At 37.5% G+C, this 26,576-nt stretch overlaps 1 protein-coding gene across 5 annotated transcripts in view; it reads right to left on the bottom strand.

Annotated features, from left to right (window-relative positions):
• Window positions 1-3,925: 3,925 nt before the first annotated feature.
• TRPS1 (trichorhinophalangeal syndrome I) overlaps window positions 3,926-26,576 on the bottom strand; it is a 238,770-nt gene continuing 216,119 nt past the window's right edge. For all 5 annotated transcript variants that reach the window (XM_005857821.2, XM_014547903.1, XM_014547888.1 and 2 more), the window contains 2 exons: window positions 13,426-13,548; window positions 3,926-10,454 (listed from right to left, as the gene is read on the bottom strand). In XM_005857821.2, the coding sequence (XP_005857883.1) occupies window positions 9,393-10,454; window positions 13,426-13,548 (1,185 nt within the window). In that variant the 3' untranslated portion in view covers window positions 3,926-9,392. The remainder of the gene's footprint in view (window positions 10,455-13,425; window positions 13,549-26,576) is intronic.

Raw genomic sequence — 26,576 nt, 5'->3', positions numbered from 1 at the left:
CTGTTGCTCATGTCTCCTCATTTCCCTGAATTCAAATATTGGGCCAATTTTCTTCTCTAACTCTGCACGCCCTAGATTATCTCAGCCAGTCTCGTGATTTTAAATATCATCTATATGCTAATGCTATCCAACTCCCGACTCCGGACTCCTAGATCTAAGGGTCTATTTGACCTTTTCATTTGGATCTTAAAGGTAGCATGTCCATATTTAACTCCTTTGCTTCTCCACTCCAAACCTGATCCATTTAGTCTATTCTTCCAGTTGCTCAGACCAAAAATCTTGGAATAATGTTTTACTCTTCTCTCTCTCACCCTATATCCAGGCTATATAGTTTGTTGTATTTTCAAAATGATCCCTGGGATTTTAACCGCTCTTCTGCACTTCTCATCTCTTGTAGAGATTACTAAATTAGTGTTCAACCTGGTGTCCTTGCTTCTACCCTTCTATCACCTCCTATGATTTATTCCAAATATAGAGAATTACCCCACTAAAGCATAAATCAAATACTTCCCCACTCCAGACAGAATAAGACACAATACTCAAAAGCACCTACAATGTCCTGAATGACCTGGTTTCCTCCCACCTCGATGCTTTAGTCTCTGAGTTTCTCAATACTCTTCTCTTGGTTTACCATGTCTCAGCCACATTGGCCTCCTTGCTCTTTCTCAAACTTACCACTTCTATCCTCTCACCTCAGGGCCTTTGTACCAGCTGTTCACTTAGCCAGTCCCTCCTTTAAGTCTTGGCTCAAATGAACACTGTACTGTTCAGCCTATTGAATGACACCCATCCTCCCCTTAACTCTGCTTATTTTTCCCCCAAAGCATTTTTCATCTAACATGAAATTTTATTCATATATTTGTTTATTGTATATGTATATTTATTGTCTATCTCCCTTCTAAATAACAGGAGATTGGGTCTTCTTTCTTTTTTTTTTAAAATATATTTTTTTTATTGATTTCAGAGAGGAAAGGAGAGGGAAAGAGAAACAGAAACATCAATGATGAGAGAGAATCATTGATTGGCTGCCTCCTGCACGCCCCCACTGGGGATTGAGCCCACAACCCAGGCATGTGCCCTTGATGGTAATCGAACAGGGGACCCTTCAGTCCAAAGGTCTATGCTCTACCCACTAAGCTAAACCAACTAGGACAGATCTGCTTTCTTTCACTGAGATAGTCCTAGGGCAGTGATGGCGAACCTTTTGAGCTCGGCGTGTCAGCATTTTGAAAAACCCTAACTTAACTCTGGTGCCGTGTCACATATAGAAATTTTTTGATATTTGCAACCATAGTAAAACAAAGACTTATATTTTTGATATTTATTTTATATATTTAAATGCCATTTAACAAAGAAAAATCAACCAAAAAAATGAGTTCACATGCCACCTCTGACAGGCGTGTCATAGGTTCGCCTTCACTGTCCTAGGGCCTGGAACTTGGTGAAGGCTCAATTAGTATTTGTGGAATAAATGCACAAAGATTGGGCTTGTACTGCGTGTCACCACCAAGAATAAAATAATGGCAAAAACAATTTCACTAGAGAAAAAAAAATCAAGGCAACTGTAAAAAATAAAATTATAGAAACAAACCATCATAATGATATCAAATAGAGCTTCGTAGGACACATGTTTCTTGGGTAATAGTATATGCTATTTGCAAAGAAAATATGTAAGGAAATTGAAGCTTGGAAAGAAAATATTGTGGGATGTATATTATATACACACACACACACACAACTGACTAATGTGTAAACATGATGAGGGCAGACATTGCTTTCATGTAAGAGGTGGTACATAGTCTAAGAAAAAGTCAGTGATGTATGAGTGGGTTTTCAGTTCCTAAATATTCCTGGGAAATTGCTTACAGTTTGGCGCTTATGCAGTTTTAACTTGGAAATTTACCTTCTATTTATGGAAATAATAAAAAAGTGTGCTTATATTTTCTAATAACTTTGGCTATCCCAGTCTCTACTGCTTACCTAAAGAAAAAAGTTAATATTCATTGTTCATTGTTGTTATTGAGCAGCAAGTTGAGAGAATAGGTTGTTACCTCATTTAATATATTCTATATAAGTATTGCAATACTTATGAATGGTGACTTGCAGATTACTGACACTCTGAATATCTTGAAGAGTATTATAAAACTAGCAATACAATTTCATTATAAAAATTACTTATTCCTATTTAAAAACATTTTTTTAGAGAGAGGAAGGGAGAGAGAAAGAAACATCAACGATAAGAGAATCATTGATCAGCTGCCTCCTGCATACCCCTCACTGGGGATCAAGCCCACAACCTGGGCATGTGCCCTGACAGGAATTGAACCGGGGACCTCTTGATTCATGGAGCCACTAAGCCATCCCGGCAGGGCCACAGTGCTTTCGGGCTTTCTGGCAGAGCTGGAGGCACACTGGGACCTGAGACAAAACCCAGAGGAACCACAGCTAACCTCAGCCCTTTGCCCAGTTTCCTCCCTGCCAGTTACCAGAGTTCACTATTGTTCAAGCTCCAGGGGTCACACTCTGCCAGTCTATGGGTGGAATTTATTCTTAACAAGTGTTTTGTTTGGCTCGCAGTATTTTTTTTTTTAAGGCAGACACTGACAGTAAAAATTAGATTCCATATAAAATTCCCTTTGTCCAGTTTTTCTTGAAAACTGAAAATCTGGGAACACAAGTCAGCTTGTCAATAGTCTTGGAGCCAAGGAAAGGCCACCTTTACACAGCCCTCCAGCTCCCAAAGTCTCCACCCAGCTGGCTTCACCCACACAGGCCACATGCCTGCTCCTTTGTTCAACTGAGTTTCTGAATCCTGCTCTACCCACAGAGCCAGGAGGCTGAAAGGTGAGGGAGGGGTGACAGGGCAGACTCACTCTTCTCTCCCCTCCAATAATGGTTAATAGCCGTTGGCCACAGATGTCTCCTTCAATGGGATTCTGAGAGTCCTGGGTGAGAACAAAGTTTATTCAATTTTATCTGAAAAGTGGTCCCTGGTACAAGAATCACATATTTTATATAAGGGGACGGGGGTGGGGTGGGGGCAGAAATCATATTAAGTGGTATTACCATACTCTTATCTCTAGAATGTTGCCTCCAGCTTTTAAACAAGCTTATTACCATTATGAAAGCCCCTAAAAGCCTCCATTCTGCTGTTTTCAAAACAAGGTTAGAGGAGAAAGAGCTAGAAAAAATAAATACAAGATTTGTTAATTTAGGTTCACAAAAATGAGAAGTGGATATTGTGCAAGGAGGGTAGATACTAATTAATTTGAAATTTTAGAAACAACTATTCTGAAGCAATGAGTTATTTATATATGTTATGTCCTAAACTTTTTGTGTTTTTCCTACTGCCTAAAAACACTTGGGTGAGTCTTCTCAGGTCCTTTCCTATCTGGATTTCTTCTGCCTCTTCCCTCTTTCATAATCACCCTCAGGGAACCTCCTCTGATTCATTTTAAGCAAACAAACAAGGCCTTGTAATATATTAATATAAACTCCTTGAAATGACTTATCAGGATCTTTACATCGTATTCATATGGGTATATTGAATTGAATCGAGGTTAAACTTCAATAGCTGGAGTTTTTACATATTGTAACAATCATTGCCCAACACTCAATACTTGATACTCAATAAATGTTTTTGAAATAAACACAAGTTTTATTGTTAATCTTCCTAAAAAACTAGCATATATTTTTTTACACAAAATCTATCAATAAGAGATTGATTGGTGATAGGAAAAAAAAAGCAAAACAAAACAAGTTGAGAGAATCCAGGCTTTTTCCAATCGTAGTCGTATTTCTTCAGTGGTGATTTGATTTCACCATCTCAATTCATCAGAGCCTGTCTATATGTTACAATGGTGTGTATTTCCTATTGCTACATAGATGAAAAGGAATCCACATAAACCATAACAACACCATTATGTATAACTGGTGGTAAAACTTTATTATTCAAGTTTAGATGTAACAGACATCTTTGCTGCCTGAAGATTGTTTGCATAAGAAATACACCAAGAACATGTTTGTGAGTAGAAATGAACATGCACTATGAAAACAAAATTAAATAAAACAAAAAAAAATTCCATGTGTTGTAAGAACAGAACTATTATAGCCAACATTCTAATATTCAAATCAGGACTACAAATTGAATTTATTCTTAGCAACATGAAATCATTCCATAAGAAAGACATTTTCTGCTGGTGAATATTGCTATAAGTTAATTTTACATTGGCATTTTGAGATGTTTCCCATCCCATCCCACCCCCCAAGTTATCCATGTTGTCAAATTGTCCACCCGAAGGAATTTGGCATTTCTTATTGTGATATCTGCCTTGGTAGCCATTAAAAAAACTATTGTTTTATCAGCCTTGTAATAGTTTTGCCTCTTCATAGCCAACACTATAGGCTGTCTAGTTATGGTATTTACAGCTCATCTCTAACACAAATGACCCCAATCTTTCCTGGCCCTTGGGAACTGAGAGTTTAAATAAGCCCCTTGGCCATATAATAATACTTGGCACTCCCATGGTGCCTTTCAACCAAGGATCTCAAAGTGCTTTACAAACAAGTACTACATTACCATTATTATTATTATTAATATTATTATTAATATATATATTTTTTCCATTTTACAGGTGAGGAACCTGAGGCACAAAAAGAAAAAGTGATTTGCTGCAGGTCATATAATGAAGAGAAAACCAGGGGTAAAATCAGAATACAGTTTTGGGACTTGAAGGACCGTTTTCTCTGGTGAGTAACATTTCCATGTAAAGATACTCTTGCTCTTCTCTGGTGCAGGATGGAGTGAAGCTCACAGCTCTACCTTTCCTTTCAAGAGAACAACACATGAGCATACATTATCCAGTTTCTGTGTGTGGATCAATGTTGAATTTCACATTTTCTTCATCCCTGACTTGACACGCTTTTGCCCTAGTATCTTCTGGAGGTCCTAATTACTGCAAATAACCATGGATACTTTCTAAACAATTGCACCGCTATCAGGAACACGTGAGTCCACTGTCTAGGAAACAGTAATTGGAAAACCAAAAGGAAGTGCTCTTCAAAGAAGCCACACCTTCTGCCCTTGGCCAAGTCTTTCTTTGGGAAAAGAACACAGCCCTTCAAGGTCTTGATGCATGTCTTTCTATTCTCCTCTCGATGCACAGTTGCCTGCTGATAGAATTCCACCTACTTGTACCTACCTTTGGTTAGCATATTTAGTTTCATATTCGGGTTGAATTTCGTTTTCTCCTGTGATCTAGGAGGATAGGCTTTTACCTACTTGTTCATCAAAAACGTCTTGTGTTTTCTGTCATGGCCCTCAACCTAAAGACAGGAAGCTGTGAGTTCAGGTAAACTTCAGGCAGAAGGCTGGCACGCAGCCCAGAAGCTTCCACCGATGGATGGCAGACATCCCCCCTCCAGAGCTGGGTTAATGTTCACTAACTAAACAGGCACAGGCAGTCCAGAGGTCTCAAGACACGTCACCTGGTGATGTTTTACAGCCTCACAGCAGGAGGCTAATAATGATTTTAATAGCAGTATTGATACTCTTAAATTTATTAAGAACAATGTCTATCCTCAGGCATTTAAAAATATATATATACATTTACTGTTTTTGGAGCTGTATTTGCATTGGATCATAATAGATTATGTGCACATGTGCAACCATAATGTGCTACCACAGGCTTCAACAAAGAGCTGTTAATGATAATCACTTTTTTCTTCTTCTCATTAATATTATCTTAGAAAAGAATCACCATGCTTGTTTTCTAAAATCTACCTTTACTAAAAGAGAACAGTTTAGAACAGAACATCACTATCTTCAAAGTTGATTTTTTTTTAAAAAGAACATCTCAATATGTCACGTGGAAAGAAGGGCACACTCTTTCCCTTTTGAACTACAGAGTTAACATGTGAACGTTTAGGCTCCATCCTTTTCTCACCACATAGAGTCGTGTAGTGTCTCGCAATCCACAACCTTGTGAGGTGGGCTGGCTCTTTATGATTTTTCAATCCCCAACAACAACATGATTATGGGTGAGAGGTGAAGAGAGAAAGAATGAGAATGTATGAGCTGGTCCTGGCCTAAAGTCGAATATAGACAAGGGATTTTAAGAGACTTATGGTGTTTAAATGGCATACAATTTTAGCTGGCATATAGTTTTCATCAGAGTTTGGGAAGCCTTTTCCAAGAGGGGAAGATTCTTAAATCTTCTTGAAAGTCCTCAAAAGAAATTAAGTACCTAAATAGCTCATTGAAAAATCACAACTTAATACAAAATGACATCTTAAAACCAAACAAAGTAAAAAATAACAACCAATCATTTTTGTAATCTATTTTGAAAGATGGAAGAAAGGCTCTCATTAATAAAAAAAATAAGGGGTATTTTCGTGTCATGATAGATTTTCATTTTTTTAGAAAAGGTCAACCTCTTCTCCATCAAAATATGAAACACAACAAAAACAAAAATGAAAAAAATCAAGAATAAAGAAGTAAGATCTAGCATGTCAATGCTGGCCAAGAATATTCTACCAAAAGTGGATTGACTATAAATAGTCCAAGAATAGTGATATGTATTTTCCAATGCTAAACATTACTACCAACCTGTCTGAGGAAAAAGAAAATCACATGAAAATAAAAAAGACATAGATGCCAAAAGTGAACAACCTATTTGTGTCTGACACTGAAGAAACTGCTGATGGAGTCGTTTTACCCCAACAGTCATACCTGTATAACTGTCCAACTTAACCAAACTTCTGGTGTTTTGCTGATTTGAGCAGTCCACATATAATGTTGCTTGAGGTTTGCCAGAGTGCACTCGGTTACCAGTCTTTCCATTCAGAAAACTAAATGCGGTGTTATTGTTTGGGAAATCTCTTTTTTAGGTCTTTGCTTGCCACCTCCCAAGTCTGCCTGTACAGCTGAGATGCATTCATTAAATTCCTAAGAAAGATAAATGACATCATTTGGATGCCAGAGCTCCTCATTCCATTTCTTGATTTCAGTTTATGTGAATATTAGAGCTACGCAATAGGTGAGATCAGAATGGAGCCCTTTAAAAATGAAGCTGAAGCAGAAGGCTTAGTCCTGATTTCTTTCTTTCTGTGTCTCTCTCTGTCTCTCTCTTTTTACATGAAAACGAAAATGCAAGAATGGAAATGACAACACAACATCAGAAAGACATGTTTAACTTCATTCACTACAACAGTCACGAACCGGTTGAACTCAACCTGCCATCCAACTCTAAAAACCGAAGACCTGGCATTGAGAAAAAGAAACAAAACCCAAAACAAAACAGAACAAAACAATACAAAGCAACTGCGAATTAATGTAAAAAAACGGAGTGCAAATGTGACTACAAGAATGCAATAAAAACATCAGTGCTGCAGGTTCCAGCAGCACTCATCAAAATCATTTCTGAAATGTTTCATCTGAAACATAGACAAAGCAATAAAAAGAGGATATACGTTTATCATTTTAAGCATAACAATGTGAGTTAAGAGCTTAAAAATTAAAAAAAAAAAGTACTTGGAATGAATAGTGCTTCCCTTTTTTTTTTTTTCCTAAGTAGGCATAAAAATATTTCCATTTCCTTCTTGTTTTCCATACCATTATATCAAGAACTTTCATTTGTTTCATGTTACCGTTTACAATTTTAATGCGCACGCACATACACACACACACACACACACACACAAAAAGATATCTACAGCAATAGAAATAGTTGCTTCATTACCTTGTTTGCTACATTTGCAAATGTAAACAGCTAGGCAGAGCCAGAACTGACTCTAATGCATGATGGAATATCTTTGTTGCATACGTACACTGTAGAAAATAATTATTCAATATGTCAGGCACCATTATTTGAAATGTAATACATTAATATTTACTAGAAAAATAAGTTTTTCCTATTTGTTCTCCCAACTTCTTTAATGAAATAAGTTAATCTGACAGTGCATCCAGTAGCTTGTAATATCTTCTACATCTCTGTGGCAAAAAATAAACTACTGGTTGGGACAATATAATGCAAATTATTAAAGTCAGTCCTTGTACATACATCCTTGTAGCAAGCATTGAGGCTCGACTAACAGCACCTTTAACCAATTATTTAATGTTCAGTTATTTAGCCCTATTTCCCTGAGCAGTTATGCTGAGGAGCTTTCCCTTCATGGATAGTTTTACAAAGCCTTAAGTATTAAAAGAAATATGAAGACATACTTCTAAGAATCCTATCCTATTTAATGCTACTTAACTAAACCTGTATAAATCTAATGAAGGAATTGATTGGTACACACACCGTCAGTCTGTGGTAACGTGACCTTAGACACTGCCTGACCACGAAGTTTGGAAATTATATTTAACCAAAAGAAAATAAATAAATACAGCAGGTTACCTTGTGGAGAAATACCATGTGTTCTAAACGAATTAAGCCCATGGCCTGAACTTTTGTATCCATCTAGTCTTTTGAAGTGAGGGGATCCCTTTAGTTATCATGTGCCAAGTGAGATTAGTGACCAAGAGGAGGCTTCAAAAAACAAATCCACACTGGTTCATCGCGTACAAGAGAGAAATATCTGGCTACAATGAAAATTACTACGTAAGCACTGAGGACATTGGTTTTAAAAACGCATATATATTTGGACAAAATGAACCTAAATGGCAAACGAAAGGACTACTTTCAAAAGGCGTATTCGAACATCTAAAGGACAAAAATATCAAGAGAGGGTGTGCATGTGTATGTACAGGCAGGGCTGGCCAAAAGCATCGTGCCACCGGCTGTCACATTCTTGCCAATCTCTCACCAAGCCTCACCGCAGCTCACATTTCTAGGTCTAATTCTGAAACATGGTCAATGAGAGGAGACTGATCTAAGAGGGCGCCATTTTCCTTTCACAGCCCCAGAGATTAGATTTTTTCCTGCTCCGCCTAGGATTTCATGATACTTCTAAATTTAGGCAACATTTTATGGGTTTTTGAATACATGGGCCAATGGCCAGCCCAACACTGCTTTAGACTCATGGTATGTAAACCCCTTCAAATTCCAGACAGCTCTGACCTCTTTCTTTACAAATCTAATAATTATAGTCTGGTGGTACTTCTTATGGATCATTGCCACAGTACACATTCACCAAGATGATTTTGACCTACGAGGTTCTAGAACGTGACTATTTACCATCTTCCTTTCTTTTTTTCTCACTGACCATTACTCTCACTTTTTAATCTTGGTAACCTACTCATCAAAAGAAAGAATCATAAGAGAAGGGAATTTCATGTTGGATAAGGCAGGCTCTATGAAGTATTTTTTAATAGGTCTTCATAAGACATTACAAGCTATTGAATTCCCATCAAGAAAACCTATTTCTATTTAATTGTGCTAAGTGCTAAGGTTTTACTCTTTAGGTTTTCCATTTTTTTCTGCTTGTGCATTGTTCCTATGCAGGCCTCTCTGGATATGAGTTGTGAAGTCATATTTGTCCGTGCAAAGATGCTGGCATATGCTGCACTGGAATGGTCCACTGTCACCATGGCAACTCATATGCAAAGCATACATCACGTCATCCAGAAAGACAATGCCGCAGTGCACACATTTTGTTGAAAGTTCATCTTGAGTACTTCTATCAACTTTCTCTGTTTTTACTACATTCAAGGGACCTTCATTTTTTACATTTGACGGTGCCTTCGTTTTCTCCTTGGAGGCACCGTTTGCAGTCGGCCCAGGTCTGGAATGTTTGATCGCCAAATCTAGAGGAATGTCATTGTCTGATCCAACAGTTGAAAAATGAGGAGGCAGATTGAAGGTGGGATAAGGCACATAGTTTTGGCAAGGATTTGGTAGGCCAGGCACATGACTCAAGTAGTGCGGATTCCCAGGAACGGAGAGCTTATATTTACTCCAGAACCGCAGCCAATCAGCTTCACTCTGGAAGTCATTATGTACAAAGGGGAGTCCAAAAAGGGGGTACTGGTACTTTTCGATGGGGCTGCCTGGTGGTGAGTAATTTGGGTGTTTTGCAGGTCTCATGTACTTTTCTATGGGGCTGCCTCTCTCAGAACTTCCTTTCCCTTCCGATACAGATGAACTATTTCCTGGGTCTCCAGTACTTTCCTGAGGGCTTTTTATCTGAATGTGCAAAGGTTGCATCCTTTTGTGAATATCCAGAGATGGGCTGACCAGGACTGGCTGCTGAGCAGAATGGCTTTTAGTCAATGAACTCTGGGCTTCGTATTTACTCAGGCTCGGGAGTGGAATTTCTCTCTGGTGACTTTCCGTTAAATGATCTTCTGACCTCCTCTCTAAGGGGCTTCCGTTGACTTGCTCCTCACTGCCACCCCTCTGCTGTTTGTTGAGCTGCTCAGCCTGAAGTGCCTCTGGGTTAAGGCGCTTTCTTGTTCTTCTCCTAATAATCTGCTCACCGTTGTTTTGTTTAATGATGTTTAAAGGCCTGGGAGTCTGCAGAGAACGAACACACAATACATAAAAGGAAAACATAAAAAAAAAACACCACCATTAAAATGCATTAACAATTCCTCACAAATAGAAACCATGCTTAAGTTCAAAGCAAGGATAGGCTTTATGTTATAGATTTACTAAATCTCCTCCTTTTGCCCTAAGCAGGACCACAGGAAGAAACCAAAGTGCTTTTTTTTTAAGCCTAATTAAATCATGCCCATCTTTGTAGGGAGGAATGAAAACTTTCATCTACTTAAAAACAGCTTTCCAAACTCAATGGATTTTGGAATTGCATCATTGAGTGATAAAACCATGTAGAAAGTTACTTGAAGAAATGTGATTTTTCTGAACTATTTCTCAACTTTTGAGTCATGCACTAAGATGTCAACATCATAACATGGGCGATAGGTTTTGATAAAAATTGTGGAAACATTATGCATTGCCACAGTCTGAATTGTGTCCTCCCCCAAATTCATGTGTTGAATCTCAAACCACTAATGTGACTGTATCTGGAAAGTGTATGATCTTTAGGAGTTAAATACGGTTAAGTGAGGACACAGTTAGAAAGTGGCTTTCTGCAAGCCAGGAGAGGCGCTCTCACCACAACCCCCATGCGGCGCTCGGGTCTGACTCCCAACCTCCAGAACTGTGGGAAAATATATTTGTTGCTTAAGTCACCCTATCTGTGGGGTTTTGTTATGGCAGCCAGAGCTGACTACTACATACATTCTTCTAAATAACTGCAAACGTGAATATGAAATATTAAATATCAGAGCACACAAAACATCAAACTGACAGAATCATGAGGGCGGGTATCGGGTAATCAGAGCCATATCAGTGGGAGTTCTTTTTTTTAACCTCTCACTTGTATTTCTGTTCTTTTAATAATATTTTATATGCAGTAGGGAAGATTGTACTTATTACAGGTGAAGCATTTGTTTTATGTTGAAAATCTAAATTCATTTGTAGCCTTGGTTCAAATATCCAATCTCTCATTCTAACGCCACTACTCTGTACTTAAATTGAACGCTGAATTTTAGCAGCTTGAGTATTTTATTTGGCTTAAGCATTATATGATTTTTATTTATGCATATGTGCAACAGGTATTTATATTTATGACTAAAATCCACAGATAAGGCTATAATAACTTGTAGTAAGAGCTCTAACTTTGATTAATAAAAATAAATTTAATAAATTAATGCATATTTACAGATTAAAAATTTAGATGAACCTTTAATAGGCTAAAATCTGATTTTTCCAAAAGCTTACTGAAAACAGGAACTAATTTCCACATAAAATACAAATCTATACAATAACTAATTTGTGAATTATTCCTAGAAAAGATGAATCTTAATGCAAAAGAGAACCTTTTATACATTAAACAAAACATAAATATAAATCCTTTATGGAATATTTTTAGTGTTGTGAAGGTATTTTGAAGGGAAGATAACATACTTGTTACTGACAATTCAATTACTGGTTTCAGAATGAATATGACACATCCCTTCGATATGCCATGTTCATTGATTTTGTTCAGAATTTCATATTTGTGTTATGAAAATATGCAGCATTTAATCTATGTTTTATAAAGAATCCTGAAATTTGCACTAATACCTTTTTTAAACTTTCATTAAATGTGAGCATCATCTTTATGTGTTTAAATTCATGATTTAAAAAAACTCCAAACTAAAAACATCTCGTCTCTGGAGAGATGAATATTAAAATAACTGTAAAAAGAAGAATTTAGTTTATATCACAGTTGTTAAATTATCATAAGCTGGAAGGCAGTGGCTTAATTAATTCCTGGCCTATGATTGGCCAGAGTTCAATGAAAATCATTAATGTCAGTACTCATTATATGGAAGCTTATTGCTGTGCTTAAATGGCGAAGGTTAAAAGAAAAGTAAGGTGGTGTGGTGGTGGGAAAAAGTCTTTCTCTTAGCTTAAGGTTTTTACTTACAGTTTACCACTAATTAGTATTGTTGGCAGCATCCATTTTTTAAGGAGTGCTTCCAATGGCCCATTTATGGGACGTGTTGTCTAAAATTGTATTCCCTGTTGCTGTAACCTATTCATTGGCTGTGCTAAGAGCCACGGTGAAATGCCAAACACAGAGAAATAGACTTCGGTTAATTAAATAGAGAATTCAGATTTTTAAAGGCAGCTCTTGTCAGCAGATAAATGTTCTAAACTAAAGTAAAAAAATCCTTCAGGAAGTCAAATGCATATTCAGATGGGGGAATTTGTAAGTTTAAATTTTATTATAGGATCCTCACTAAAATTTGGGAAGAAATTACTGGAAGTACTCCAGTAAGCCACAGAAAGAAGCCAGTGAGAGATCTGAAAACACAAAGCACCGTTTATTTGCACCTTACTCTACTCTGATGTGTGCTCTTTGGGCCCGCAGATACCTCATCTAAATACGCATTAATTGGACTGCAGAGATTCACCTGGTATTTTCGGGTTCTAGTTCAGAGCCGCTCTTCTCAATGTGCCTAACCTCCAGCCCCCAAAGCAGCCAAGATGACACTTGCAAATTCCAAAGGTAAGCTGGAAAATAAGCATTCTTTCCCTGCACTCTCTTTTATGCTGGCCCTGGGAGAGTCCTCTTTAAAAAAGTAACTTGTCATGTGTTTTTGAACTTTTAAGAAGGTTGTCTTTCTACCTAAATTAAGTTCACCAAATTCTGATAACCATTAGTTCAAGCACCTGTTAGGTGAAATTCCAAGAAATCAATCCTTCCCTCCCCCCCTTTTTTTTATATCAAAAGAAGCATAAGGTATTACTAACATCTCAAACGTATCTCCCCATAACATCTAAGGCCATTTCGCCATAAATCACAAGTGCATTCCAAGGGACTGTATTAAACTGCGGGGGCGGGGGAGGCACTGCCAGCCAGGGAATGGTCCTCATCACACCACAGACCAGGCTGCTTTCTGAAGCTTTTCCTGACAGTCTAATAAGTCCTTACCGAGTGAAGCTTCTGGTAGAGGCCACACGCGTTGCATACATATCCGCCATTTGCATTCTTTCGCCAGAGAGAGGTCTTTGTGGTCAAGCAATTGGCACAGAAAACACCGGAGCCTCTACGCCTCTGAAACAGGGGGAAAAAAACACAAGGTCAGAGGTGAGTCACATGATCACTGGAGTTAGACCAAATCAACCCAGGAGTTTTGTCTTCAGACTAGCAACAATGACAGTATAAAACCACACTGCCCATAATGAGGTCAGGTTCAATTGTGTTTAATAGGCACCACTGATTTTCATTATAATTAACCCTACAATGATGGATGAGGTGTGCGCAACACCAAAGGCTTTTCACAGAAACAGCTTTAACTTTTTGAACTTTGGGTTTTGTGCCATTAATGATGGCTCCTAGAGGCTGAACCTGAAAATATACCTTTGAAAAAAAAAGTGTCAAAATAAAAAGTCAAAAGACAGAACATGGCAAGATGTTTAATATACTTTGGAAGAGGAGGAGCCCATGCCACCTGAGCTTTAAAATCCGGTCAAGCTTGGAATAAATGCACCATGTAAACCATTTAAAATTATACCCGGCCGGTATCTTTCTCTATGTCATTCCTGTAACATGCGTTTAAGAGAATATAAGACATTCAATTCAGGTCTTCGGTGTGTAATGGTAAAGTCTGAAAGAGAACACCCTCTATTTCCCAAAGCCGAGAGGACCAGCAGAAACGTCAGGCGGCTAGAAGGACAGTATTACTCATGAGGACCCCGATTGGGTACATGCTTAAGCCAGACAACATAGTCCCATCAATGGCTATATAATTCTTTTATTTGACCCAGACTTGGAAATCACAAGCATTTCCGAACACAAATTGATGTTAGTGGGCTGAAGTCTGTAATCACCAGATTCAGAAATAATCTAAGGATACTTAAAAGTAGATAATTAGTATTGATTGTTCCATTCTTGCTATCAAGTAATGATCCCATTAAATGTCCCACTGAAACAAAAGTCAGGCTGTGTTTGTAGGCGCAAATACTAACAGGCAGGAAATGGAATTCTTTCGCTGCAAAAAATGGACAGCCTGCCTTGCAGCTCGGCTCGCCTGTCTCTAGGAAGCAAAGCCTTTAATGATAAAATATGCATGGTAGATAAGGAGCGGAAAAAGTCTTGCTGCAACCCAATTTTCTTATGAATTTAAAATTAAGAGCAGTGTAAGTCAAAATTTCAGGGATTCATAAAATTTGGGCAATTTATTTAACTTGAGTCCATACTGTAGACGAGTGGCATCTCTGCCAAGAAAATACAATGGTTATAATTGTACTCTGATACATTTCAAATGGAAAGCTTTCTGCAGACATAATTTTGGCTTCAAGACTGGAACACTTTCTTGGCATTGAAAGGGCATTTGATTCATCGGGTGTTTCACAATGTATCACTAAAAAGACCTGGTGAGCAGCCAGTTCCCTATAGGGTAATTTTTCCATCCAGATGCAAGTGCTATCAGAGGCCCTCGTCAGCTAAACTAATTATGATCTTGCAATTGCTGATGCCTGCTCACTCTACCATTCGACATCCTCCATTAATCATCAATACAAGGAAAATGAATGAAACGTAAAGAAATGAGGGCCGGTAAGCTGCGCAGCTATAAAAATCTGAAATGAGAGCAATAATTTAACAAGATTGGGGAATGTTTTTAGTGAGCACAAAGTCAGGCTAACAATTGCCCTTTTCAACCAAGAACACGATTTCATTAGTGTAGCAGGTTGTGCTACTTTAGGTGATGTAATAAAAGCTAGATTTTTCACAAAGATAATCTCTGTCTCCCCTTCCCTCCCCAAGTGGGGACCAGGAACGTATTGCAAGTTTCTAAATCCCAGTAAGAGCCACAGCAAACACTAGGTGTCAGTCCACTAGTCCCAGCAGCGACCTACTGTAGAAGTAGAGACTGTTGCCTCCTGAAAAAAAAAATCAATGAACTACTAGAGGTTGTATTTATTAAACACTCTGGGGCCCCCTTTATCCGAAGTAACTTGGGGAGCCTCGTTAGGTCATAATTGTGAAATTTCCCTGAGGCCATGCTGTCTTTTTCCTAGATCTAAACACTAACATGTTTGGCAAATAAAACACCAACTTGATTCACATAAAGGCGATGTAAATGTCCATTTGGAAACTAAACCACATATATGGCAGAGGCTCAAATTTGAATGTGTAACCAACCATTCACTCCAGCCTGCTTTTCTTTCCTTCTGCCCTGGGTGCTTGACACAGCTTGCCAAAGTGGGTGTAATCCTGGTTTCAGAAAGCGTTTCAATCCTTGCCCAATTTTGTGCTTAATTCTCTTGCAAAGAAAATGCCCTTCATTAGGTAGAGAGAAAATCCTGAAATTATAGCCCTGGTTTCCACAGGCATAGGTTGCTTTAAGCAGCACTTATGCTCCAATAAGGGCTGGTATGTTTTAGGTAAACCATATATCTTAATGTAAATACTCCAGGGGAACTCTGGATTCACTTTCTCAGTGTCAGTGTGGCCGGGAGGTTGGTCATCAGGTTTAGGAGTCAGACTACTTGTATTCAAGACACACTTCTGCATCTTGCTGGGTGCAACTTCGGGCAAGTTACTTAATCTCGCAATGCTTAAAAGTATGAACTGCTGAGAATATTAATGTGGGCTAATGGATGCAATGAAAGCAGTGCCAGGGATGTAGTAAATGCTCAGTAAGTTAGCCATTCGTCAAGGGGATCCAACTGTATTTCTTTGGTGAGAGAAAAACATATTTTGTTAGTTTTGCTTTATCTCCTGGTTCTACTTATTAAACATTTTATATATGCCTAGTACATATAGTTGGATATTATCAAGTGTATTTCATTTGTGTCAATCTTATCACATCTGAGAATGGAAAGTTGAGTCAGAGTGAAATATCTAGGTGTTCACACCTAGAATTCGATAGGAGCGTGCTTGTGTGGGGGTAGAGAGTGGGAGGTAGGTGAGAAACGTTTCACCCATTAAGTTACCGCCCATCTAAACAAATTTATCACTTTGGTAGGCACTGTGAGCAGCAGAGAAGGGGGGAGACGTGAATAATGCCCTCAGCTGTGACCACAGGATCACAAAACTTGGTGCTTACTCTCCTGAGGCAGAGGGAAAGCTGCACTCGTACAGATCACAGAACTGTGCCACATCTCTCTACACTGCAGCAGAGATGAGAGCCCTGACTAGGTCGCACTGTGTAGTGTAACCTGGCTGCACACAGGAAGGCATTTCTTTCGAAGTTACCAACATCCTTAGCCCAGTCGAGCGCAGAGAAGCAGTTGGTTGGCAAGGAGGGCAGGACAGAAGTTTCTCTGCCCTGCTTCTTAAAACTAAGCCTGACCTTGGTACGGCACGGAGGACCTTATTTCATTCATAGATTATCATGCAGGACAGAGCTTTGAAATATTTCGTCATTCTCCTTTCCTACATCCCACACATATTTTTGAGAAATCATGTCTCCTAACAATCATCACATACTCTAAGTAGTTAGTACCTAGGACAGTGCTCTGTCTCATGCAGTTAAACACTAAGGAAGTTGAAGATCATCTCTCCAGGTGTTATTTTTATCATTAGCAGATACTCCTCTATTTTGGAGGGGGGAGTTTAAAAAAGTAATATCCCTTTTAAATGGAGCCCCTTCATATGGCTAAATTTATGTCCAGAAGGGCAGAGATGGCTAACGATGTAGAAAAAAAAAATCAAGAGGATCACTTTTCCAATCCTACATCCCACACTTATTTTTGAGAAACAGGTGAAGCGGGTACTTGCTAGGTCCCTAGGATACCAGGTCAGGTACAAAGAAGCTCCAACTCTCCCTTGTAAACATCATTCTAGCCTCACATTGCTGATGGTTCTGTATGTGCATGTTTAAATACTACTACAAGTGCTTTTCCTGTTCCTATAAGCTGGTTTAAGAGTCACTCATAATTTGTAAAGCCATGACCTTGTGGTGGAGGGTGGTGAATCCCATCATAAGGCTAGAAGCACTTCTAGGAGAGGACATGATGGGAGTAAGTAGCTGAGGCACACCTGAGAGGCATGCCTAGCCCGGTGTTTACTCTCCTGAGGCAGAGGGAAAGCTGCACCCGTACGGATCCAAAGCAACACGAACTCACAGCGTCCCCTGCCTCTGGCCTTCTCTAATGAACCATGTGGGGTCCACAAGGGTGAGGGAAGGTTGGCTGAAAACCCAAATCTATATGAAAGTCCCCTCAACTGAAGACTTCTACAGAGAAAAATTCCAGAATCAACAATTCGAGAAACTTTTTTTTTTTTCAATTTGAAGTTTTAATAGTGTGTCTACTAACTGTTAGGTCATGTTTTTGTTGCCTCCATGTTATTTCTGTTGGCTGGTTAAATTTCCCATGTGGAAAGGAAGGACGGTGGTAGGAGCAGTTAATTGTAAGGGATTTGGAAGCCAGTCCAGTGTTGGGCCTAGCAAGTGCTTTTCAGTGACCATTACTGAGAATTCTTCGGATCACTTGTTTCCCTTCTACATTTCAGATGTGTTATGACCGCAATACTGATTTTTACAACAGCAATAGGTGATGAATTTGGACAATCACCCATGCCAGGATTTGAAATAGAGAATGATGGGCACACCCATCTTTTATTATAAATACACTTTAAATCCAACATAATTTATTTCCCTGCTGTGGAGTGCACCAAGGAGTATAATGACTAAATAACTATCTTAAAAAATTTAGTCTTTAGGTGCACAGCTAACCACTGTATGGTATCACTATTGTTGGATTTTTTTTCTCAAAGCTTCTGACTCGAGTTTTCTATGGAGGAACTCAAATTACTCATTCATGTGTCACTCTGGGTTGAGCCTTGGCACATGTGCTGGTAAAGCCAGGCATGACTTCAGCCAGAAAAAAAAAAAAAAGGAAAAAAATTAAGTATTAAAAATTATGTTTAGCTGTTTTTATTGCTTATTTTGCTATTTGAAGATCAGTCAGAAACAAACATTTTAAGGTTTTCAAATTTCATTATTAACAAAAAACTGATTTATTTTTACTAATAAACAGTAAATTTGATTATTCATTCAAGTGGCTTAACATTTAGAGCCATGAATGTTCATCTCCAAAATATTAAACGTCTCCATTGGCGAAAGAATTTTGCAGAAATGATCCTTTAAAATAATTTTCTATGAGTAGGAACCATACTGAAACCATATAATCACATAAGCCTTGATAGGCAGATTATTTATCACATTTTTATGGTTTTATATCTTAGCCGTTTAAAATTAAGTCAGTCTGAAATTTGATATGTATGCTGTTAATCTGGATGTACATCAACTATTTTAAACCTTTAGATAGCCTCTGTGTTTATTTGATTATATCAAGAATCCTTTGTGAACTTCATTTTACAGATAGAATTGTAGGAATAATAGAATCTTCAGGAATAATTCTGCAGTTAATAAAATAACAGCAGTAACTGTAATTCAGTTCAGTTCTGGGAATAGTTACTGGATGTCCACCATGTGCCTGGCACTGTGCTAAAAGCTGGGGTTACAGTGATGTATACAACAGACAAGGTCTGTTCTCAGAGTTTCCAATAGAATCAGCTAAAAACACACTAAGTGTGACATTAACATGATATAAACTGAGATTGTTCACTAAGATTGACAGTTTAATTCATGTAAATTATATGGAAACTTTTCTGAAGACACCAAAGTATTTCCCATGAATAAATCTCATTTAAAGGCCGAATGTTTTATCTAATAATCAAAAGGCTCACTCTCTGTGCTCCTTTATAAGTATGGGAAATAAGTGAATTATTTTGGAAACAAGTTGACACTTGCTTAGCCCCATCAGTATTAATGTCCTGTCAATAATATTGCTTTGTTAACTACCAAAAGTGTTGATATAGTTAAATAATGTGTTAATTACTATCATGTATATAGTAACCATCCAGTAACTATTGAATAAATGAATATTATTTTAGTCATTATCACTATTATTCACCACTAAAGAAACAGAGAAGGCTATATCCATCTCCCAGTTCTCCCAATATATAGTTAATCAGCTATTGACTACATATCAGTAGACCCTAAAGAATACATAGAAAGTAGCATTAAAAACAAAAATAGATGGTTGCTTGAAATGAACACCTTTAAATTAATAGAATTTTATCAGAAGCACAGACTGGCCAATATTTTAGCAAGATTCGGGGGAAGAACTCTGCCAGCAGAAAACAATAGTTTCCAATATCTTGGCTGGCTTTTGTTCTAAATAAGATTGTGAAGAATCCATTGAAATGGGCAAGTTTCTGCCTGCCTTGAAACAGCCCTCTTTGCCCTCAGATTTCTTGCCAGACAACTAAAGAGACTCTACAAGGTTCAGCCAAGCACCGATTGTATAATCATCTATCTCAGAGTTTAGAAGCAAAACCTGTTTATCTTGATCATTAAATTCACTTCCTCAACACATCAACAATGATAATGGAGACCAATGTAAACACAACTGACATCCCTGGCTAGGAGCAATGGAACAACTTCTGTTTCAGGACATGAGGCAATGCACGCTCCAGTAATCATAACTTGTACCCAGGTACCAATGTGCCTAAGACATTCCACTGACGCATCAGTACACAAGAGTTGCCCAATATATCAGGAAATGCTACCGTGCGAACCACATTATTAGCTCCATTTCTTCTGAGATGTAATCGGTGACTCTTGGAGTGGGACAACAGAAAAATCAAGATTTCGCAGTTAACCTACACTTCCAATTATTCATATGGATTCTTCAAATCTGCAGAACTTAGAAATTTATCACAAAGATAAAGAACCCATTATAGGTCTAAAGCAGGGGTCCTCAAACTTTTTAAACAGAGGGCCAGTTCACTGTCCCTCAGACCGTTGGAGGGCCGGACTATAGTTTAAAAAAACACTATGAACAAATTCCTATGCACACAGCGGCGGCAAAAACACCTGGCGGGCCAGATAAATGTTTTCGGCGGGCCGCATGTGGCCCGCAGGCCATAGTTTGAGGACCCCTGGTCTAAAGGGTCACATCTCCATCCTTTTGATTTACCCCATATATTTGGTAACAAGCAAACCAAACATACAACGTCATACAAAAACTCCATAACAGACAAGACTAGAAAAACACAGATCTTTGCAGTTCTAATCCATGCTATTTCTAAAATAATATTATGCCTTTACAGTGATACATATGTGGACAGCTAAAAATATGGCTCAAAATTTATGTCTGCACTGTCTTTTTTTTCATTCCACGTGAAAGTCATTATTGTCAAAAGAACTACTCAAGTCTCTTACTGAATCAGTTTCTGCCACCAAGGATCCATTTTCACCTTCAGCTATAACAATGGTTGGAAAGTTGCTCTATAGGGACTTTCTTTTATGGCAGTGCCAAAATCTGACACTAAAAAGGAAAGAAAAAAGCCTTTTGGAAGCATAGTTAAACAATTTTAGTACCTCTTAAGTAAACTTCAGCATGGGAATACAAGATTTGATTCTGTTCTAATAAATTTATTGCACATTTTATTTAAACAATGTATTTAGAAAACACTTATTATGGGAATTCTCATTATAAGAAACAAACATTGTGGTAATAAAATAGAGAGGCTTGTTCTAGAAAAAAACCTAAAGTCCAAAGGGCTTAGCTTCTAAACACTTCATTAAAAATAACTGTATTTGTCTTTTTAATTAAGGGTTGCCTTTATAATAGATAATAATGATGATGGTTATTTTGAAAGAAACAGAAAATACCAAATAATCAGTAATTCTTTTCATATCAGCTAACAGATAACGTAACCATCTTCAAGGTATTAACATATACACCAATGATTTCTTTACATATACACCAATGGTTTCTAACATTCTTGAGAATCATAACTTCTTTTGATAAAATTTATGATACTCTTCCAGAAAATAAAATATTTTTCAAGTAATTTCAGGCTGTTCAAAAGCATGTCCTTCACAAAATGTATCCAAAGATTTTGAATGGCTCTGAGTGCCCCTGGATCCCAAAGTTAAGAACCCCTTACATATATTATCCTACTTTAGATTCAAAATGAATTATTAGATATTACTGTCCCACTTATGTTGATGAGGTAAAACACTGAGAATGATTCTTTGACTTACCTAGTATCAAAAAGATATCCTAGTAGTCTCTAAGTCTAGGCAAAAACACAGGACTATATTCTAAACACCATTTATGAATCAATGGTCTGGTATAATTTTCATGTTTGACTACTTTATACTTTTTCTTTTTTAATAATCACCAACATACATCTAATATTTATCAAGTAGTTATTATGTGCAGGAAAATATACTATAGGCTTAGTTTCATTATCTGACATCTTCAAAATGATCCTAAGAGATAGGTATCATCATTATCATTATTAGTATCATTATTACCTCCACTTTACAGATGAGAAACTTGAGGCCTAGAAACATTTTTCAATTGCTAACTAGTAGGGCTAAGATGCCAAACCAGGGCTTCTCTCTGTCAGAACCACAGTTCTTAACCATGTTTCAGGCTCTATTACTAAAGAGGCAATTGGGGAATTTTAACCAAAAATATTTCACCATTACATGGCTTTGAAGGTCCCTTATCTCTTCAAGCCACCCTACAACAGCTGATCAAAATTATGCAAGTTTTGAGGTACCAGAAAGAAATGACTCATCCTTGATCAGATATGGCAACGATCTGTTTTGAGGTTGACAGATACAGTCAAAGCCAGAGGAACACAGCGTTTGGCTGATGGAGAGGTAGTGGTGGGGAAGGGAGTGGGTGCAGGACACATGTTTTGATCCAGCTGTCTCAAGAAAGAAAAAAAAAATGTATGTGAAATAACCCTCTGCTGAAAAGCAGAAATTAGTGATACCATTGACTTAGCCCCAACTAATGCCAGTTGCAGGGGAGGGCAGCTTCAAGGGAGGGCAGCTTCGAGCCTCTGCTGAAAAGCAGAAATTAGTGATACCATTGACTTGGCCCCAACTAATGCCAGTTGCAGGGGAGGGCAGCTTCGAGGGAGGGCCTCTGGCTTTTGCATTCGCCTTGGCCAGACATGGGGCAGGAAAAAGGGCGCTGGGGTTTCGACAAGTTCTATAAGCACATAGGTTCAGGTAACAATTTACTAAATTTACTTTCCATATTTGTATGTTCCCTGACAGAGACCTCTTGCAATGTGTGATATCAATATTATTCAAGGCAAAACATTGCCAATCTCAAAAATTAAGGTATTTTACCCAAATCCTCAGATTGGGATATTGTGAATATATTTATATTTTCCCTAAAACATTTCCCCCCATTACTATATATAAAAATATATACTCCTCATCTACTTATGGAGTTGACTTGGACATTTTTCATGTGAGATATAGTTTCCATTTCATTATGGAACAGCAAAGACCAAAATATTCTTCACTCTAAACACTTCTTACAAGTTGAGAGGATACAGTACAGATTGGATGGGAAAACACAGCATGTAGTCTGCTCAGCAGAAAGAAGGTAATTGCAGCTTTTTTCCACTTAAACAACAACAATAAAAAACGTATGGAACTATAGAGTTAACTATACTGAAGTTCAAAACACTTAAGATTCATGTTAAGAGACTGCAAAGGTATCAACAAGAGACCCTGATACCAAAGACACAGTTCACATTGAACACCTGTCAAGTCTATATCGGGGACACTTCTCATAGCATCTCACCTTCTATGACTATACAGGCGGGTGGGGGTGGGGGAATCCCGAGGGAAATGAACTTGAATTTCATTTAATTTTTGAATCTATAAAAAATTCTTTTAAAATGTTATCTCATTTTTATTCAACTTTGTATTTCCTTTAGGACACATAAAATTGTAGGCATTTAAATACTCCTTTCCAATAGTTAAAATTAGTGCCTAGTAGTTATGTCATTGTTTAAATGGAAGATGTGTCTTTAAATAAGAACTCAGTGTGTGCTACAGGTAAAAGCCAAACACGGGCAGATAATTTCATTACAGAGGTACTGTGAAGACAGGAAAATCTCAGCTGATCTTTAAAGTTTTAATAACGTTATTTCAAAAAGACAACTTGGACTTATGAATTTCCTTAACGATAATGATGTAATTTTGTAATAACTGAAATCTTTCATGGGAACACGGCTTCTTCAATAGCTCACACAGTCAATTACACAGGAAAGTACTGTACTCAGCTGTCCCCCTGCCGTCCAGCCCCCTTTCAAAGAGCTCACGTACACGACTTCCTTTTCCATTACCAACTTGTCTGCAGTACCATCTGTAAAAACGAACGCATACCTTGTGCGGCCAGTGTTTGCTTCTGCACATCCATTAGTGGGACTGGCTGCAGCTGCTCAAGAAGAAAGCAATGATTGTCTTTCCTTCTATATATATGCATATATTCCCCTCCAGTGCCACCATATCAGCAAGGCAGTACATCGTCTGGGTAGGGAACTGCACTTAATAACCTTACTCCAGCCCAGTTTTCTGTGTGATCTGGAGTTTGTTAATCACACGGTATCACATACCAGTGCAAGAACTACCTCACTGCATCAAGCACTCCCGAGACGACCTCGCAGTCCCCCCTACCAAAAGGAACAGTTAAAATCATTTTATTCCTTGATAATTTGCGCATTAAACAACAACAAAATCAGGAAACCATCACTGAGGCCTGGCAGCAAGCACATCCCAAGATAGAAAACTCCTGGTGAGAGGAACTTTATTTCATGAGAGGGGCTCAGAAAACATAATGCAGCAACTAACTTTTCTCACATTTATTTCCCCCTCCTCATGGTTATGTTGTCTAGAGTCTAGACCAAGATTATTAAACTGTTCACAATTTCTGCAGAAGATGCAAATAGACTAAAACAAGAAATTACCCCAAATTATTTTTTAAGTGATTTGCCGAAAAGAAATAACATTTCTCCCTATTGTGAAGTAATATGAATTAAAAAAGCAAAACACCACCAATTACCAAGCTGTTAAAATAAAAACATTTTTAAAAAAGATTCAGAGAAGCAAATTTAAATTTAAAACACATGAAAGAAAAAAAAAGAGATCTCTCTAAAATGATTTCGTTATTTTCCTGTGCTATTCCACATTTACAAATTTACCCAAATACAGGGTGTCCCCAAAAATGTACCAACTGTAACAGCTGATAGCTCAATTTGAAAATGAAGTGTATTTTAATAAACACTGCCTTCATAATTATTCAAAGTGTGTACTAGTATACACATTTTTTGGGGGAACACCCTGAATATCAAAACTATTCTTCACAAGAGGTACTTTCTTGTCAGTGTGCAAGCTTCGCTTTGGAGCATTAGAATGCCGATTCTGCCTTAGCTTTTCACTTACTACTGAATCATCCATTAGCTCTGCTTTCTCAACATTTAGGTATGGGGTGGGGGGTAGAGGGCTGGATTGCAATTACTTACATATGCAAGTCACTCCCAGAGAATCAGAGGCTTCTGAAGGAAGGGCCATTAAAAAAAAATCTTTGTATTATCAGTGCACTGCATATATTGTAGACATTTAATGACAAATTAACTGAATTGACTGCTATCATAAGAGAGGATTCTGCTAATTTCATTAAAAAAGACATTCTGTTAAAACGTGTGTGTGTGTACACATACATATATACTGTGATTGAAGGATTATACTTTAAGTGCAGCTTTATTCATAAAATATAAATGGCAGGCATTGTCACAGAAAAAAGGACGCAGATTGAAAACAGTTTCACTTTTGTGAAATGGAGAAGAAATTTAATCAATTCTGTACCATATTTAGACTCTATATTATATGACAGGAGGAAAAAAAAGGAGAAAGCTCTGTTTGCTTGAGTTTCTGAGCAATTTGCAGAACTAGCAGAAGTGGCATATGTTGTGTATTTGTGTATGTATGTATATGTATACATACACAAATGAATCCACTGATATATTTCGGCACTAACAAAACGAATCCATTGAAATATTTCACCACTAATATGTTAGTGAGATTTCCCTAGTTGCTTTTATTTTCATTAAGGCAATATTATATTTTATAAGTTGGGGGTGTGTGCTAAAATACCAACAATGTTGTTAGATTAAAGGGAAAAAAAATTCTCTGAGTTTTCTGGATCACTGAGTATAACAATAATCAACTACACGTACAAAAGACTGAAAAGAAACGAAGCAATAAGAGAACCTAGAAGAGTATCCTATGTGGCAGCCTAATAATTATTGCTTTTAATGGGTGGAAAATAAGACATAAACATTTTGTGATTCATTTTTATTACTATGTTAGAATTCTTTCAATTCACATACACATCAATTAAATGTAATAGTAATTATAGACGGGCGACTTCTGACTGCCATGCTTGATGTGGATCAAGCATTTGCTGCCATTAAATTCTTAATTTCAGAAGATACTGAGTATCAATAGATATTAGATTTTAGAAGATATTGAATAACTGAATAAGCATTTGACATTTATATAATTCAACATCTACAGCTACATATTTATGCACATATGCACACAACTTATGCAAAATGCCCCATATTTTATTTTTACAACATGAAAATAAGTATAGTGACCCTAAAACCCTCACATATGTGATTGTCTTAAAGAAAGTACATCATATCATTTATGCATATACAACGCTAAGTATCACTCTCCTATCACCTCTCTCTTGACTTCTCTCTCCTTTCTTTTCTATGTTCCAAAAAAACCTTTAAGTATGCCATTACCTGAACCAGTTTGGTAGCAAATTATTCACATTCATAAGATTCATGAGTTTATGAAAGAAACATAATTCTCATCTCAAAAGCTAAGTGAAAAAATTGGGGACTTAATCAGTGGCCATTAGGTTTTTCCAACAGAAAGGAATGCTTTGCAACAACTTCCCCTTACATTTACTACACATTCTAGGTGCAGGTACTTTTCTTCTTTTCATATGGTGTGATCACATAGATTACATCCCTTATCATAAGCATGACAAAGGATATTTAATTAGTAGATTACACAAGACTTAGAAAACTTTGCACAAGAATTAATTTTCGATGCTGGCTATAATTTATATACATAAGCAATCATTTGTAATTTGACATCCTCTCTCCCTCTCTCTCTCTCTCGCTCTCTCTCTCTCTCTATATATATATATATATACACACACACA

This window comes from Myotis brandtii, unplaced genomic scaffold (assembly GCF_000412655.1).
Source record: "Myotis brandtii unplaced genomic scaffold, ASM41265v1 scaffold1137, whole genome shotgun sequence".
Taxonomy (NCBI): Eukaryota; Metazoa; Chordata; class Mammalia; order Chiroptera; family Vespertilionidae; genus Myotis; species Myotis brandtii.
Note: the sequence above shows the minus strand (reverse complement) of the source record. Positions and strands in the feature narration are given on the sequence as shown.